The following is an 18,470-nucleotide window of genomic DNA, read 5'->3' as shown; positions in this document are numbered from 1 at the left end:
GCACACAATGAAGTTTTATGAGTATTGTTCTATTAAAAAAAAAAAAAAAGAAAATTTCAGTTTCCCAGCATTAGATTCTTCTTCCTGAAACATGCCATGCATTTGAGGATGTCAGTTTTCATTTACCATGTTGGTGCCTTTCATTGTTAGGTTGCTTTACAATATAGTTGATATTTTATAAGTTTTCATCATTCAGTCTTTTCTTAGTACGATCACGAGAGAAATACAACAAAAAAATGAATGAGCTTGCAAGGGAAAGATCTCTCTTGTGTGGATACGTGCCAGAAATGAAAGATTGTTTCTCTGCTTGTATAGTTACAGCTTTATTCAGAAGCCAGCGTTGCCCTCTTGCAACTGAATAACCCCAAGGGTTTCCAAGAACTGAGCAAGCAAGCTAAGAAGAACATGACTATAGATGGAAAAGAATTGACACTTAATCCTGCTTATTTACTGTGGGATCTCAGTGCCATCAGTCAGGTAGGTAAATTTCACCAAGGAATGTATAGTGTCATAAGTTCAAGGAGTATGATTAAATAAATACAGTTAAGGAACAAGTATTTCTTCCAAAATTATAGGATTGTTAGGAATTTGCTATTCCTGCCATATAAAAAATAACTCTCTGATCTTGAAACCTGGAAAGAAGAGTTTGGAGGGAGAGGAGCTTAATCAAATGGTCTTTTAGGACCACTGAGTCAAAAATATTTGGCCTTCCATACACACTTTGGTAAAATTGTCTGCAAACTTGTCAGATTATTTTAATTTGACAAAAGTGTCATGTCTCAGTAGATACTTAATTTCACATAAGCATTTTATTTTTCATGATGGGAAAAAGACTTAGTTAAAATAGCACATTTTGTTTGCTCCTCATGGCATTTCTTTTCCCCCCACCCCCTTTTTTTATAATAATATACATACTGTTAGTAGTGCCAAAATATTAATGGTGTCTCATCTAAAAGCTTTCAAAACAACTTTTTTGGCCCTTTTTATTTAACTAGAAGACTTCAGTAAAAGAGAACTGTCTTCTTCTGTGGAACAAATGACAAAGCCCATTTTTATCAAAATTATATTAAATGAAGTGAGGAACTTCTATTTTCAAAGAAAGATTTTTTTTAAAAAAAGAATCTTGTCAATTGCTTTCTTCCAAGGCCTTTTTATATTATAGTAAATCACATATATATAGACAGACAAAGCAAATGCATATATTTTATTATAAAGTCTTGTCATATGCTGTAACCAATCAACAACTTAATCCTATAATTAAAATTGAATACTTCTGTGAACTTTTGCTTGGCTTATGGGAACTGTTCATATTTTCTCACTATAATGCAAAACCTTAACTCAGACTTCACTTCCTCACGGAAAAATAATGCATTATTCCATTTGCTGATGTGTGGATGTCTCAGAGGCACGTATATTGGTGTTCCTGAGGTGGGAGTTAAGATTTTGAGCTATAGTATGATTAAGGAGTATGAGGTATATATTGTGTTATTGGAGATGTATAGGACTTATTTATGTGGTTAGAGTCTGCCTTGAAAGTGGTAGTCATTCAAATTAAGATCCATTAAAGAGGGATACCTTAACTGGACATTCCTTATAAGGATGACGTAGATGCGGATTTCCCTTAGGGAGTGTTAACTGTCTTCTAACAAAGGTTTTTTTGTTTGCTTTTTAGGGGGATTAAATGTGTGGCGATAGTGACTTCACAATGTGACTTACCTAACAAATTTTAAAATGAGGTTTCAGTCTGAGTATAGTCTTTTTAACAAGAAAATACTGAAATATTTGAGTTTATTTGATAGTTGATGAGACCTGTGTGCCTCTTCTGTTCAATAAACTATTTTTGTTGGGAGTTTTTAACATAGAAGAACCCAGGATTTTTAAAAAGTAGGTTTTTATAAAATGTGTATTGCACAAGGCAATTCAAGCAAATGATTAGGATGACAAATATTTATAAATAGTATATAATACAACAGAACCAAGAGGCACAACTATTAAAAATGCCTTTTATACATTAATGTCGTGAAACATAAAATAATTGAAATACAATGTGGCTTTGAGTCAGTCCACCACATGAGGGAGTGTGAGATCAGGAAAATTATATCTAATCATAAGCCAGGAAGATAGGGTAGTATCTCTCTGGGACCTTGAAGAAAGAGGAGCCAGATTACTCAAATAACTGCCTGCCCCCATTATGATCCATGGACATACTGGTGATACGTAGTAGTCAACAGTATAAAGACAGCTGATGTCAATGTATTTTAGTGAAACCAGACAGTTTGTAAAGGAATAATGGTATTTTTTCATTATACTTACCCTTTAAGAGCCACAGCCCTCGTCTTGCATAACACTGACATATGCATGTGCTTACTGTAAGTTATCCCATTGACTTCACTGAGACTACGTGCACTGCCTCATTTAAGCATGTATATAAACCTTTGTAGGAATGGGACCGTAACTCTCTAATTAAGTGTAAATATAGGTCTAATTCTTTTCATAGTCTAAACAGGATGAAGATATTTCAGCCAGCCGTTTTGAAGATAATGAAGAGCTGAGATATTCCCTCCGATCAATAGAGAGGCACGCCCCTTGGGTTCGACACATTTTCATCATCACTAATGGGCAGATTCCATCCTGGCTTAATCTGGATAACCCTCGGATAACTATAGTAACACATCAGGTAAAACTCTCTAAAGGATTCTATAGTGATTTTAAGATGCACCTTTTTTTCTCAGTAAACCTTGAATTTTATTGCAAAGGTAGAAGGAACCATGTTAATTTCACCTCGTTTTATTAAAACATATGCATTTTATATTTCACTTTGTTGCTTCACAAGACAACTGAAGGTATATCAAACTTTCAACTTACTCTTTGTTTTCAAAGAGCCAGAGGCTTCAGCTAAATTGTCTGTCTCTAATACCCTTATGAAGTCTGTTTATAAAAAAAAAGTGAGGGAAAGTAAATGCTGTTTGAATCTCAATCCGTAAAGAATTTCTTAGGGCCAGTGGAAAGCCAATAAACTTGTATTAAAACAGGATAGACTAGCATTATTGTTACTGGAAATAAGAAATACCTGAAAAGCTATATTAGTTGTCTTTTAAAACTGGCTTTAAAAAATTCCTTCAAATCTACTAAACAAATAAACAGCAACAGAAAAAATCACTGGCTTTTGGTTAAATAATTCTGAGTTTTGGGTATCTTGGCATGCTCAAACTCTGAGCAGTATGGGAGTCTTTCCATGGGCATCAGTTGGCTTTGGATCAGGTACAAATAATGCTGGTCTGCCAGTTATGACAGAGCGAAAAGAAAACAGTTTAAGCTTGAAATTTGTATTTTTGTTAGCTATATGGAGAGACGATGGTAAAACTTACTTCTTCTCTACCATCTCCCTATTTATTTTCTCTATCCTTGTGTCTCTTTCTCCATCTCTTTGCTATTCTTGTCTAAATTCATTTTTACATTGAATAGATAAAAAGCATTGTCTGATGTACCTGATAGTTTACACGTGTGTTGAAAAAACACCTACGTGATTTGGGTTTTTTTTTTTTTTTTTGGATAGGACATATTTCAGAATTTGAGTCACTTGCCTACCTTTAGTTCCCCAGCCATTGAAAGTCACATTCATCGTATTGCTGGCCTTTCCCAGAAGTTCATTTACCTGAATGATGATGTTATGTTTGGAAAGGATGTATGGCCTGATGATTTTTACAGTCACTCTAAGGGTCAGAAGGTAAGTCGCCATGAAACAAGATTAATCAGAAATAGTGCAGAAACTTTTTCTGCACTAATGTGATATAAATTGAAGAAATTCTAATATGAAAGGAAAGGCGGACTAAAAATATTTATTCTTAAAAATTAAACATTTGGTAGCAGAGATATGAAAAAAAGTGTTTTCCATACCTTAGAATGCTTGTATAATGTAGGTGTCATGCTAACAGTGCTAGCGGCACCTCTGTCCCCTTTTGGGTCTCTGAGTGCACTCCCTCAGCTATCGGACGTCATATCTTTACCCTCTCCTGGGCTGGAATTCTGTAAACTCCCACTCTTAGACAGGGACCTCGGTAAAGTACCCTGTATATGAGTCATGCTTACCCAGCAGGTCTGTCTGGGAGTCTGATACAGGTGGCATTCAGTGACATAACAGCTTCCCTAAAACCAAAGTAGTGTTTTAACAGTAGGAACAAAACATTTACAGAAAAAGGATTAAAACATCCAATGACTGCCATCCTCTGCTGATAATCAAGGCAGGACTAACTTCTTCAGACACCTCCAGCAGGTGCTTCTGTCACAATCTTGTTTCCCCCAAACAACTCTCCTTCTTACTCCCCTCTAAGAGAATTCCTTTTAAAAAGCCCTGGTGTACCCTTAGAACGTCTGTGTTTAGGGGTTATCATCAAAGCTAATAATTCTGGTATTTTCCTTTAATAATTCTGCAGTGTTTGCTGAAGGTTGGCTTATCCAGAGCCATTTTTTCCCTTTCTGCTTGTCTGTCTTTTCAGCCCTCTATTAAACTAAACCAATATATTCATGCAGTAAGCATCCCAATAACCAGGTCAACATATAGTATTTAAATGCTGCAGAGCAGCTCCATTTCCATCACAGTAGTACTTCTAGTATGGATTGTGAGAAGGTATCATGAATGAATTGATTCACTTCGTTAGTCCTGCTTATCCAAATAGCTGCAACCTATTTTATTTCTCTGGAATAACATGTGAGGTTGTAAAGACACCCGTCTCCCTTGTGGAAATAATGGATCACAAACAAAAGCTTTGTAACAAAGATGATGTCAGCTACATAGGTTATTAAAGCTCAAAACTTGGAGAGGAATCTTCTGCAGTAATCATGTCACTGGGTGAAGGTGCACTGTGTGTACCTCAAGTATGGCAGTAAGGGATAATTTTTTTTCTGTTGCCACTGCCATTTAACTTGCTTCCATGTTGTTTTGCCCTCTTTCACAGAAGTAAACTTTGAAAGGGGTTTTGCGGCTAACATTTTTTGCTTATTAATTCCTTATGTTTCTTGGGGAACAGTCTATTTAAGAGACAGTAGATTTAGTGGTCCCCCGATAACACTGACGCAGATGACTCCTGAATCTCCATGTTTAGGTTTGCTGCTAACCAGTTCCTCTCCAAACACCCATAACACTCTCAGTGCCTCTATGTCCAGTTACTACCCACATCATATACTACTGCTCATGAATTTATCATATTTATAGCCTAACGACATCTTAGCAACATCCATGTTTAAACATAATAGTAGCTAGAATGATTTCATCCATGGGGTATGCCTACAGTAAACTTCTTGTGGGGGGAAAACTTAGTGACATTTGTTATTTATGTTTTATAGTGTTACAGTAGCATCTCGAGACCCCAACTGTAATTGGGGGTCCCATAGTGCTAGATGCTGTACAAAAACATTACAAGAGACAGCCCTGCATTGAGGACTTTGCAGTCCAAATAAGACAAAGGGTGAGCGGGAAACAGAGAAAGGTGAAATGTCTTGCCTTCACTGACACAGTAATTTAGTTGCAAAACATGATTAGAACTTGGGTCTTCTGACTTCCATCCCAGTGCTCTAGCCGTTAGACTATGATATTGCTTAGGGCTTGTCCACATGGAGGCATAGTGCATGGCAAGCCAGGGGGTGACTGTACAGCTCACTAGCTTGCTGCGCACTAACTGTCTGTCTGGATCCTGCTACCATGCACTAAAAGTTCCGTGGTGCACTTTGATCTACTGCTTGAAACAGCAATAGGTCAGAGTGCTCTATGGAACTTTTAGTGCGTGGTTACAGGCAGTGGTGAGCTGGAGCCGGTTCGCTAGAACCAGTTGTTAAATTTAGAAGCCCTTTTAGAACTGGTTCTAAAAGGGCTTCTGAATTTAACAGGCCAAAAGTGGCGCCTTAGGTGCCAAGTCCATGGGTGCTCCAGCCCTGGAGCACCCAAGGGGAAAATTCGGTGGGTGCAGAGCATCCACCGGCAGCTCCCCGCCCCACCCCCGGCCCCAGCTCACATCCACTCTGCCTCTGCCTCCTCCCCTGAATGCGCCGTCCGGCCCTGCTTCTCCGCCCCCCCAGGCTTCTCGCGAATCAGCTGTTTGCGCGGGAAGCTGGGGCAGGCTGAGAAGCAGGCTGTGGCTTCCCGCTCAGGCCCAGGGAGGCGGAGGTGAGCTGGGGCGGGGGGGGGGGGGGTGAGGAGGGCCATCCACGCCGCAGCAGGCAACCTGGGGAGGGGCCGCAGGGGAACTGCTCCCCGCCCCAGCTCACCTCCGCCACCCTCAGTCTGAGCAGGAAGCCCCCGTGTGCTTCTCAGTCCTCCCAGGCTTCCCGCCTAACAGCTAATTCACGGGAAGCTGGGACAGGGGGCGGAGAAGCAGAGCGGGGCAGCGCGTTCAGCAGAGGAGGCGGAGCGGAGGTGAGGTGATCTGGGGCCGGGCGCGGGGTGGGGAGCTGCCGGTGGGTGCTCTGCACCCATCAAATTTTCCTCGTGGGTGCTCCAGCCCCAGAGCACCCAGGGAGTCGATGCCTAAGGCGCCACCTTCGATGTGATCGGGGGGGAGCGGTCGCTCCCCCTGCTCCCCCCCAGCTATGCTCCCCCGCCCCTAGGAGCGAGCGGGACCTTCCGGATGCTTCCTGGGAGCTGCCCCAGGTAAGCACCTCCGGGACTCCCCACCTCACCCCCCAGCAGGTGCCTCTGGCTCTTAGGGGTGGGCACCCACTATGGTAGCCCATGAGACCCTCCTGCCCAGTTCTGGGGGCAGTCAGCGGACAGGGGAGGAGGGTAGATGGGGCAGGGGTCCTGGGGGGGGGGTCATCAAGGAACGCGGGGGGGTTGGATGGGGCAGGAGTCCCCGGGGGGCAGGGGTGGGCAGTGACCCCCTCGTGGGGTGAGGAGGGAACCCGTTAAGATTTTGGCAGCTCATCACTGGTTGCAGGGTATCTGTGGTAGTCTAGTGAGCTGTATATTCACACCATGGCTTGTCATGCACTAAGTGTCCGTGTGGTCAAGCCCTTACACTATCATTGATGCAGCTGATAGCAATAGTAGAAGTGTTACTGTAAAGAGGGCACATGAGATTTTTTTCCATTGTATATCTAATCCTGGTCAGAGCAGGTCTTTGTGAGATTGTGGTTAAAAAACACTGATGACTATTTAAATCCTGCCTTTGCTAGTGTTCCCACCATTGTACCACTGGTAGTGCTGCACCAGTAGGAGTGCTTTCTCAAAGTCTAGTGTGGACGGGCCTTACACCACCATAAAATCATAAACCTGGGCATATTTTGTGGTTAGTAAACTGGCATCAAGATATAGTGGGAATTACAGGAATTTGGGGTGATTAAAAACTGTTGCTGTTGACTAGCAGAAAATTTCAACTGCTTCAGTAGGCTTTAATAAAGGTAAATAGTCACATATTCAGCTAAGTCCTCTAATGAGAGCTGTCATCCAATTCTTATTTTATTACTGTTTTGTCAGGTCTCATGATAACCTGGAGTCAAGTGAAGTTTTCTATCATGAAATCTGATCAGTAGTTACAACTGGGTTTAAATAGGGGGTGGGAAGGTCTGAAGAAAAAGTGCTTCATTTTTAATGCTTGTAAACTAAGCATATTTTGTTCTACATTGTGTTATGTCAGAAATTCTTGGAAACACTTAACTCATAGATTATCAGATGCTTAATGATTAGTATGTTAGTTCTACATCTGTTTGTCACATGCATGACTAATAGGCAGCCCCAGGAAACTTTTGGGTCAGCTGACAAATGAACTGAAGTCAGTTATTTTAGACTTTTTTTAATCTTTTAAACACTGTTTAACCTTTATATAAATATTGTCTGTGGGAATGAATCCAGGGCCGAGAGTCAGGCGGTCCTGTGTTCTTCTCTTGGCTCTTTAATCGATTTACTGTGTGGACCTCTGAGCCTTAATTTTGCAGACCTGTAAAAGGGGATAATACTTACCAACCTCACAGGTGTTAAGAATTAATTATTGTTCATAAAGGTCTTTGAACATGTAAAGCACTATGCATAGATAACTGCTAAGTCTGCTTATTTGACTGAAAAACTGAGATTGTAATATTATTCCTTCTAGGTTTACTTGACTTGGCCTGTGCCAAACTGTGCTGAAGGATGTCCTGGCTCATGGATTAAAGATGGTTACTGTGATAAGGCCTGTAATAATTCAGCATGTGATTGGGATGGAGGGGATTGCATTGGTAAGAGAATTCAGAAACTAATTAATTAATCTACTTTCTTACAAAAATTCTGTAACTGGTAAATTATCCTGTATATATGAACAATTCCCCTTTTAATGGAAAAAAATAAATTGGTCTTTCTTACAGATATAAAGATACATTTCATTATGTGGGAAATAACATGCTTCAAATTACAGTATTTGAGCAGTACACAGGGAAATCTTGCTCTGTGTATCGGATCTAACTAGATGAGATGGAGGGCTCTTTGAGCCTTAATGTCTATTAGCTCTGCAGCTCTGATGGTAGTAAAATGTTGGTTTTACTCATGAACAAAGCACACATCACTCAGAAGATATATAGGGAGAAGAAGTATAGCAGTAATAAGATATCAATTTCAGAATCATTCTTCTGACCAGAATCCCTCTTTAAGGGGAGATTGAGGATTAATAATGGCATTTTACATACTTTTGACAGCTGTGTATTCTCTCTCATATCACGGATTCAGTATTATATAGTTGAGTTTTAAATTAAAATTGGACTTTAGGTATGAATGTTTTGCCAGAGTATTTAATACAAAGTTTACTTTGTGAGATTAGTAAATTTTTAAATTTTACATGCTCTGTCATTCATTCCTTTTGCTAAGGAGATTATCCACACTCATTTCTCTGTCAGATTTTTCCTGATGTTTTAAAAACCTGTTACAGAGCATGCTCTGGCTAGAGTCTAGACCAACTCCTCAAGCCTGGTCCTTATGAATATTTGTGTTCAACACACATCCATATTTTGGGTACTTACTGTCCAGTGTGAAGCTAGCAGATGGTCATGTCTTTGACATGGTGCACCTGAGGGTCTAACTAGAACATGCTCTGTCTTGACATCCATTTCTCCACCTTTAAACACCCTAACTTTCTCCAGATGTGAACACACTGAAGAACATTATTTCCCCTTCCATTTCTCTTCCTGTCAGATACTTAGTTTTATGAGGGTGACTTTTTGTTTTTCATAGATTTATATAAGGCTAGAAAGGACCACTGTGCTCATCTAGTCTGACTTCCTGAATAAAATATAGGGTACAGAATATCACTTGTAAGTCTTGCTATGGAGGGAATTGTTCTTCTCTGCTATATAAGTGAGTACTATTAAGCACAAGAGCTTTTGGTGCATTTTCTTAAAAGGGAAATCTTGTTTTTAAGCTTTGGGATGTAAATGTATGCACAGGATTAGAATGCAGATGAATGTTTTCCCCTCTGTATTTTGAAATAATTCTAGATGCTCTTGTTGCAGAGTTTCTCAAAAGTCCTGTCAGTGTTTTTGTCTTTTAAAGTTAAATATTATTCTAAAAAATTATTCTATAAAATGGCATCTTTTCATTCTACTGACTATTTCCTGTGAATGTTCAGAGTTCTTCTTTGAGTGCTGGTCCCTATGTATATTTCCCATGTGGGTATGTGTGAGCGCCATGCTCCTGAGTCTGAAGATTCTTAATAAGCATTGTCTGTTGACTCACACATGCACAATAGCCTTCCTTGTGCTCCAGAGTGAGAATGTAAAAGGCAGTGCAGGCCCATGCCTTTCTTGATCCTTCTTACCACTACATGGCCTGAGTCGGAACCCTCTGTGTGCAGATTTCTCCAGCTTCTTTCTTATAAGCCTGTAAATAGATATTGTAGATAGTTTTTATATTTAATAGAGTTAGAGTTTTATATAGTATAGTTAGAATAGCTTTAGGGGAATCCCTTCCCTCAGTCTGGAACTATGCCCAGAGTACCAGTGTTTAAAAATTGTGTCTCTTGCTCTCGCTCCTTCTCTGTGAGCAACAATCACCAACACTGCCTCTGCTTTTTGGGTGAGATGCATCTCTGCAAAGTGCAGCATTTGCCGCTTGTTTCCCCTGTGAACTTGTGAAGCTCATGAGCTTATGGAGAAGGTCATGAGACCTCATGCTGATCTGGGCTAGGGAGACTGACTCTCTCTCTCCTCCCCCCGAACATTGGCCCCGACTGACAAGCAGCCCAGTGAGTGTGAACTTGGGAGTGGAGCCTGGAGCTGCCAAGCACAAGGAATCATCAGTCAGGGCTTTGCATGAGAGTAAAGGGCACTCATGGATACAAGGACAGATCCCCATGCATGTCTCTGTCTGGGTCGTGTGAGCCTCTGCACACAGATTCTAAGGCTCAGGATCACTTAAGATTCCCAGGCAGGAGGGTATAGCACAGAAGAAAAAGGATTAGTCAGTCCCATTGTTGGCTCCAACTCCTAAACATAAAGACTGGCATTCTCCAGCTCCATCTCAGAATGTTGGACCTGACCCTTTGGCGGTACCTGCCCACCGTCGGGAGGACAATCCACCCTCAACATTTCGGGACATATCGGAACTGTTGTTCCCGACTGCAGGAGTGCCCTGAATATTGGGATGTGGGGACACTTAAGTCTTTCTAGAGGATATCTTCTTCTCTTATCCTTAGCCCCCTCTCCTCTCAGGCCTGATTCTGTGAGAGACATTGCCACAGCAGAGGATGAAACTACTTTAGTAACACAGGAACCCTCTCTGCTCCAACCCTCAGGCAAGCGTGTTCATCCTCCGGTACCGACAGCCCTACCAGTAGAACAAGAACAGGTCTCTGACTTGGATGAGTCAGATGCTCTGGCCTGTTCTTCATCTCCTTGCAAAGTGATGAGTGCTGAGAGGGAGTGGAGAACATCCAGATGCCCTACTCCCAGATATGACTTTCCCAGGGACTACTGGTACCTGATGCTGTGGGGTCCTCTCAAACTGTTGATCCCTCATATTGGAACTGTCCATGGGCCCTACAGCACCTCTCCCACATGGCATCTGCCGGATCTGTTAGAGTAGTAGTATAGGAAACTGAGCCAGATTTACGCTACCAACAGGGATCTCATTCTCATCTCTGGACTAAGTGATCACTCCACTTTCACTGGACAACCCTAAGGAATACCAGGAGCTACTGCAGAGGATAGCAGATGACTTTTAGATCCCACTGGAGGAGGTCCAAGTTTCCAACACTGTCTCCTTGACGTTCTGTAACCAACAGGTCCAAGCAAAGTGGCGCTCCTGGTGAATGAGGTTATCATTTACCGTGGTCTGGGATACCCTAGTCTCCTGCGCCTCCACACATAAAAGAGCTGAGAGGCACTATTTTTTCCCAGCCAAAGGAGCTGAATTTCTTTTCATGCAACCAGTGCCCAACTTGCTGGTGGTTCAGGCAGCCATGTAAAGAGCAAAGTTGCAACACCCTTTGGCTGACAAGGGCTCAAAGAGGTTGGACCTTTTGGGAAGTAAGGTATTCTCTTCTATGAGCCAGCAATTCCATATCGCTAACTATCAGTCTTTGTTAACAAAATACGATTTTAACAACTGACCTAGGCTGGTAGACTTTAAGGACAGAATTCCCCTCAAGGACAGAGCCCAGTTTCAATCCTTCATCAGAGAAGTCAAGCTAGTAGCAAAAACATCCTTACAAGTTGCAGTGGATGTGGTGGATGCAGCATTTACAGGGCTTGCTACTGGTGTAGTTATGAGGTGTGAGTCTTGGCTTCACTTTTCGGGGTTCTCCAGAGAGGATTTACTGTTTGCGTCAAACTTGTTCAGCAAGAAAACTGATGAGTCTCTGCACTCACTGAAAGACTCTAGATTGACCTTCCACTTCCTGAGAATTTATACCCTGGTGCCAAAAAGAAAAAACTACAGCCAGGTGTATAGGCAGAGACCATCCTCTCCATAAACATTCTACCACAGGTGCCCAGCTGAGCCTCTGCGCAAGCAACAGGGTTCAGAGACCTCAATTTTCAGGACCCTCTACTACCACGACCTCCACCCAGTCCCACTCACCTGCTAAAGGAGGTACTTTTGATGCCTCGGTCAATAATTGCCTACTTTTATTGACGCCAACCACTTCTATTTCCCCTCCTCCCCACAAATCTTTGGGGGAAGTCTTTCACTTTTTGCCCACAATTGGGGCTCTGTCTTGACAGATAGATGGGTTCTAGAAATTACTAACATGGTTACTCCATCGAATTTCTCTCTCTCTCATGCTGTCCCCACCACCACCACAAACACCTTCCCAATCCCTCATGAAGAGATTCTTCGCCAGGACGCAGACACTTTTCCATTGCAGGGCAATAGAATGAGAACCACCTCAGTGTCAAGCGAGAGAGTTCTATTCCCCATACTTCATAGTTTACAAAAGATGTTACTAGTGATGTGTGAGAAGGAAAGAGTCTAGCTTGACTCTCAGTTCCCAGGCTGTTTGTGCAGTACTGATACTTACAAGAATTAAAAAAGTGATTACTTGTGAATTGAAGAAACTGTATCTGGAAATCCGTAATACAAAAAACATGGAACACCATAATAGCAAGCCACTTTGCAGCACAGAACTGTACTTTACTTTAAGAATATTTAGTAAATAAATTTGCTCCTGTAGAATGTACAGTGAAAACTGATCTCAAGCAACCAGCAAGGGAGTAGCAAAAATCAGTTGCCTACCACAAATTTGTCTTTAATTAAAATTTGGACAAATATATATTGGTAACCTTAGCAATATTTAAATTGGTCTTCTTAAGACCAGGGGTTTCCTATTCAAGATAGGGTTAACATAAGGTAGATTTCACAGTAGTTTATAGGGGAAGAGTTAGCAATCTGCTAATGTTAAGATTTGATGTTAGTATGTAAGAGTCTTCTTTTTTTTTTTCAAACTAATTTTAACAAATGAGGTTTAAAATAGTAGCGGAGAGTAATCCGTGTCAGAAGTAAGGGTTTTAATGGATGTTTTTCCCCCCACATCTCTACCCTCCTTTAGGGAACAGTGGAGGTAGTCGTTACATTGCTGGTGGTGGTGGAGGTGGTGGAGCAGGGAATGGCCCACCCTGGCAGTTTGGTGCTGGAATCAGTGGAGTTTCTTATTGTAACCAGGGCTGTGCCAATTCCTGGCTGGCAGATAAATTCTGTGACCAGGCATGCAATGTCCTCTCTTGTGGATTTGATGCTGGTGACTGTGGGCAAGGTATGTAAAATACATAATTGACAGTCTTCATGTGAGAATTCTTCAGAACTGTATGTTACTGTTTTGTAGTTATTGCTTGTAGAGTCCTGTGTTAAGACACATTGCAGAGTTGAGGGAAAAGAGCTGTGAGTGTATTACCAGCTTGGGAAAATGCGTATGGGTGGTTGTTTCATGAACAAATTCACTCAAAAGAGTGTTTGGGGCTGATTTCATTTTTTCTTGAGCAGTTATTTATTAAGTATGGACAGTGAGTTTGGTGCTGTACAGAACACAGAGAGAGTATCAAGGTCCTTGCCTCAAGAAACTTACGTTTTAAATTAGAAAATTCAACACAGACACACAAGCACCTAATCTCAGTGACACATTTATAGATACTTACCTCTGAACTAGTTTTGAAAGGCTTCACATGATATTTCAAGGAATCATTTGAAGGAAGAGAAAATGTCAGGGATGCTAGGAGAGGGAGGGAGTTACAAATATAAGGGATGGCATGGAAAAGAATATGAAGATGAGAATGGGAGCAAGATACAAAAAGGCTTGGGAGGAGTGCAGGCAGTATAAAGAAATGAGAGCACAGAGATGTCGGTAGTGTGAAGTTATGCAGAGTCTTAAACGTTCATGTAAGAAATTAGAATTTGATATTGAAGACCAGAGGAAGTTAATGGACCAGTTCAAAGAGGCGAGTGACGTGGTCATAGTAGTTAAGTGGAAGATGTTAGCAGCTTTTTATGTAGGTGGGAGGGGCTGAGCTGAGATGCAAGAAGGCCAAAAAGGTTTTTGTTGTAGGAATAGAGCGGAAAGGACAAAAGCATGAGAGGTTGATGAGAGCTTGAATGTGGGGCGTGGAGAAAGTGAGAGGAGTACAGTAAGACGCCAACATAGCATCCTAGGAGGATGACGAACTTGTCAGCAGTGGTGGAGATGATTAGGGCGGAAGGAAAAAGTTCATTTTGGCCATGTTGATTTTTGAGGTCTCTAGCCAAGATATGCTGATGTAGTATAGTTCATCTAAAGAAACATAAAAGTATCTATTAGAATGTGGTGAAAGCAAAATTTGGGGGTTTCAGTTATGATCTGTAGTTTAAAATAAATGAGGGACAGTGGTAACATGCCGTAAAAATGCTGAAGCTGGAAATTGAAAGTCTGATGATCACAGCTTTAGAATCACCACTGGAATGAATGGCAAGTTTATAAATCTTAATATGTTATAAAATGGTGATCCATTATTTGGATAAATGAATGAGAAAAATTGGCAGTTACTGTAGTTACCATTTTTGAGCTCACACTCTGTTGATATTTTGATTACTGCTTAAAACGGGATTGAAGAAAAGTGACAGGGTGATAAATTATTAATTCTTTGTTTTTCCAGATCACTTTGACGAGTTGTACAAGGTGACTCTCCAGCAGAATCAAACCCAGTACATTATTCCAAAAGGTGAATATCTGCCCTATTTCAGCTTTGCTGAAATAGCCAAGAAAGGAATTGAGGGTGCCTATAGCGATAATCCAATTATACGTCATGCTTCTGTTGCCAACAAGTGGAAGACTATCCACCTGGTAATGCACAGTGGAATGAACGCAACTGTGATCTATTTTAATCTTACATTTCAAGATAAAAATGATGAAGAGTTTAAAATGCAGATAGCTGTTGAGGTTGATACCAGAGAGGAACCAAAATTGAACACAACTTCCACCCAGAAATCGGACACTTTCATTAAAATTACACCTTCAGTATCAGAAGCTGAAATGATTTTTGAGGATATTCCTGAAGAAGAACGTTTTCCAAGAGTCAGGAAACGTCCAAATAACACAAAGGAGAGTTTTCTTGAAGATGTGGTAATGCCAGCAGTAAATGTGTCTTTCCTCCCTGAAGATGTTCGGTTGGCTCTGTGGAACCTGGATTTAAAGCTAGAAAATGGTGATATCACTCATAAAGGTTATAATCTATCAAAGGCTGCTCTTCTGAGATCTTTCCAAATGTTACCTACAATGACAAAAACAAAGGAGATGCCAGGCATGGAAAGGAAAGGTATCTATGATGATGTAAAAGAACAAAAGAACCTTACCAGTTGGCACAAGCCTGATAAAGATTTAATCAGTGGCAAAAGAGAAGCTGTAACAAAAAAACATGAAGCAGTTCCTTCAAAGTCAGTAGCGACAATGAAGGTAAACAGGCAGTTTCCTCTAAAATCAATTTCTGAATCCATGCCTGTAATCCAGAACATGGGAAATAAAAATGGATCTCGAGAGAAAATACTGAATGCACTCATACCAAAAGAAACCCATAAGTCGAAAGATATTGGAAATGTGGAGACTGTGGAAGAGAAAAAAGAGGAAATGGAAATAAATAAGCCGCATACCAACGTAGATACAGCAGGCAGCAAAGTGTTGCCAGGAAGGAAACTTCAATATTACACTGGAAGTGATCAAGGCTTTTTGCCATGGGAAAAAAATAAGTATTTCCAAGATCTTCTTGATGTGAGTATCCTAATGCATAACACAAAATATATCACTTCAGAAAATTTGTCATCTTTGCTTTATGCATAATTTAATGGAATACAGTTAAGGTGAAAATCACAGTGAAACATTCTTTGCTTATGTGGCAAATTCTGAAATTCTGAAAACCCCAGAGATATTTTTAAAATCTGTTTTACTTTTAGTTATTTTCACTGTTCATTTACTTTCTGCGCTTCTCCATGGGTGATGAAAGAACTGTCCAAGTTCACTTTTTCTCTCTAGTTGGGTTTTAGTCAATTTTGCAGTCTAGTTTTCATGCAGTGGCACAATGCAGTTGTTCAGGTTTACAGCACTGCAAAGGAAGGTTTAAATTAGTTCTCATGTAGATTTGTATCTACATACAAAATTTTATTTTTTGTATAAATCCAATCTTTAGAAAATTCCATCTATATTTTTGGGTCTAAAAGGTAAGTTAAGTGTCTGTTTTATTATGCCAACAAAAACTTATAGGAACCGATAAAGTGAATACAGGAGGAAATCCTTCCCAGATGTCTAGCCCAAAAAATTTGTTCTGGGAATTTCTAGAATGGAAGAAGGTAGAACACACAGAGTCATTTGACAGAGGTTGCTCCTAATTGCTTTCAAGTACTAGAGGTGCTCCATTTAAAATGTAAGATATTTTAACTCTTTAAATTTAATCTTTGATTGAAGGTTCCTTCTACATACAATCCATACTCCAGAGACATGATTTTGTTAATTGTAGGTGCGTAGCCATCAAAGGGAATGCAATATTACATACATGTCCTGCAACAAATAGTGGCTTTTCTATTAAAATTTAACAAATTAAATGAGGTTCCATATGTCATTTCCTGTCGGTGCATGAGAGTTTTAAGGAAGGTCACATTTCAGGCCTAAACTGTCACTGTAGAAAAAAGAGAACTCAACTGTTTGAGCAAAAACATTTGACACGTCTTACAGTTTTACAAATATAGAAAAGCGCTTAGTACTTCACTGGAATTATCAACATACATGTGTGTTAGGATCTCTAATAATGTAACCCTGGGTTATGCCTATCATTTTGTTAGGAAGAAGAGGCATTAATTAAGGAAATGTCTTACTTTACTGATGGTAAACGAATTGGCAGGCAGTTGAAAGATACATTTGCTGATTCCCTCCGATATGTAAATAAACTTCTAAACAGCAAATTTGGATTTACATCTCGGAAAGTCCCTGCTCACATGCCTCATATGATTGACCGCATTGTTATGCAAGAACTACAAGATATGTGAGTATGCCTTTGTTTGAAATAAGGTGAAACTCCAGAGCTGTTGTAATTCTATCTTCTGTGTCTGCTCCCTTGAATTTATAGCTTTGTGTTGATGATTAACTGTCTATGGGTTAAAAGAAAAGGAGTACTTGTGGCACCGTAGAGACTAACAAATTTATTTGAGCATAAGCTTTCGTGAGCTGTAATAATGCTCAAATAAATTTGTTAGTCTCTAAGGTGCCACAAGTACTCCTTTTCTTTTTGCGAATACAGACTAACACGGCTGCTACTCTGAAACCTGTCTATGGGTTGAGCCTGACTGCTCCTTAAACTTGTATTTTGAAGGGGGGAGAGAGAATTATTCCCTCATTAGGACAACAGTGTTAAAATAAGTAGTCTTTGGAGAACTTTTTGAACTTCAGATGAGGTACTTTTCTTCAGTAAGGAATGTTTCACTTTAAGGTGGCAAAGTAGTGAATTGATTTGTATTGTATCTGGGCAGGTTTCCTGAGGAATTTGACAAGACCTCATTTCACAAAGTGAGACACTCGGAAGATATGCAGTTTGCTTTTTCATATTTCTATTACCTCATGAGTGCAGTTCAGCCACTGAATATTTCCCAGGTTTTTGATGAAGTTGATACAGATCAGTCAGGCATTTTGTCTGACAGAGAGATTCGCACATTGGCTACAAGAATTCATGAACTGCCCTTAAGTTTGCAGGTACATTTTCTTCAGAAACCATTTTTGTTGTTACTTCAGCTGTAAAATTCAATATGATCATTATCGCAAGAGAAAACAAACACTGCAACATAAGGCAATTCTTAAATCTTAAACATACAATGGAAGTTTTAATATGTGCTACCTTTTTTTTTTTTTTAAATAACATTCAGGCAAACTATCACTAATGTTTTAGCTGTAGTAGAAGAGCAATCTGTTTTCTTCTGAGTTCAGTAAGGCATTTGGTTTGAACATAATATAAAATAAAATGTTAAATGACTTAGTATTTGTTTATATTATGGTAGTGCCTAAAGGTCCTAACCAGGATTGTGGCCCCATTGTCCTAGGCTCAGTGCATATGCATAGTAAGAGCGAGTCCCTGCCCTGAAGAACTTACAACTAAATAGACAAGGCAGGTGGAGTGGTGAGAGAAAGGAAGTAGTGTAATAGTATATATTTATAAGAAGATAGCACCCTAAGACCCCATTGTGCTGGCCACTGTACAAACAAAAAAAGACAGTCTCTGCCCTGAAGGGCTTGCATTCTAAAGACACAAACAGACAATGTGTATTATCTCCACTGTACAGATAGGGAGCTGAGGCACAACGCAGATAAGTGACTTGCCCCAAAGATCATGCAGGAAGTCAGTGACAGAGCTAGAGCTAGAGCCAGATCTCCTGTGTTCCAGGCCAGTGCTTTAATGAGAAGACCTTTTTCCCCTCTCTCCAATTCTTTCCTCCTCTCCTCCCCATTGTTAAATAACTTAATAAGTTATTTCAAATTTTGAAATTTACATGAAATCATCAATAGTGCAATTTTATT

The 18,470-nt window shown here is 40.3% G+C and overlaps 1 protein-coding gene across 2 annotated transcripts in view; it reads left to right on the top strand.

The window, feature by feature from the left end:
• GNPTAB (N-acetylglucosamine-1-phosphate transferase subunits alpha and beta) overlaps positions 1-18,470 on the top strand; it is a 67,698-nt gene that overhangs the window by 35,709 nt on the left and 13,519 nt on the right. For both annotated transcript variants that reach the window (XM_077828358.1, XM_077828349.1), the window contains exons 8-15: positions 316-477; positions 2,498-2,677; positions 3,557-3,727; positions 8,082-8,205; positions 13,002-13,205; positions 14,575-15,683; positions 16,748-16,947; positions 17,432-17,651. In XM_077828358.1, the coding sequence (XP_077684484.1) occupies positions 316-477; positions 2,498-2,677; positions 3,557-3,727; positions 8,082-8,205; positions 13,002-13,205; positions 14,575-15,683; positions 16,748-16,947; positions 17,432-17,651 (2,370 nt within the window). The remainder of the gene's footprint in view (positions 1-315; positions 478-2,497; positions 2,678-3,556; positions 3,728-8,081; positions 8,206-13,001; positions 13,206-14,574; positions 15,684-16,747; positions 16,948-17,431; positions 17,652-18,470) is intronic.

The sequence above is a fragment of the Eretmochelys imbricata genome, chromosome 1, assembly GCF_965152235.1.
Source record: "Eretmochelys imbricata isolate rEreImb1 chromosome 1, rEreImb1.hap1, whole genome shotgun sequence".
Lineage (NCBI taxonomy): Eukaryota > Metazoa > Chordata > Testudines > Cheloniidae > Eretmochelys > Eretmochelys imbricata.
The sequence above is the reverse complement of the archived record's forward strand: the minus strand, read 5'-3'. Positions and strand labels throughout refer to the sequence as shown.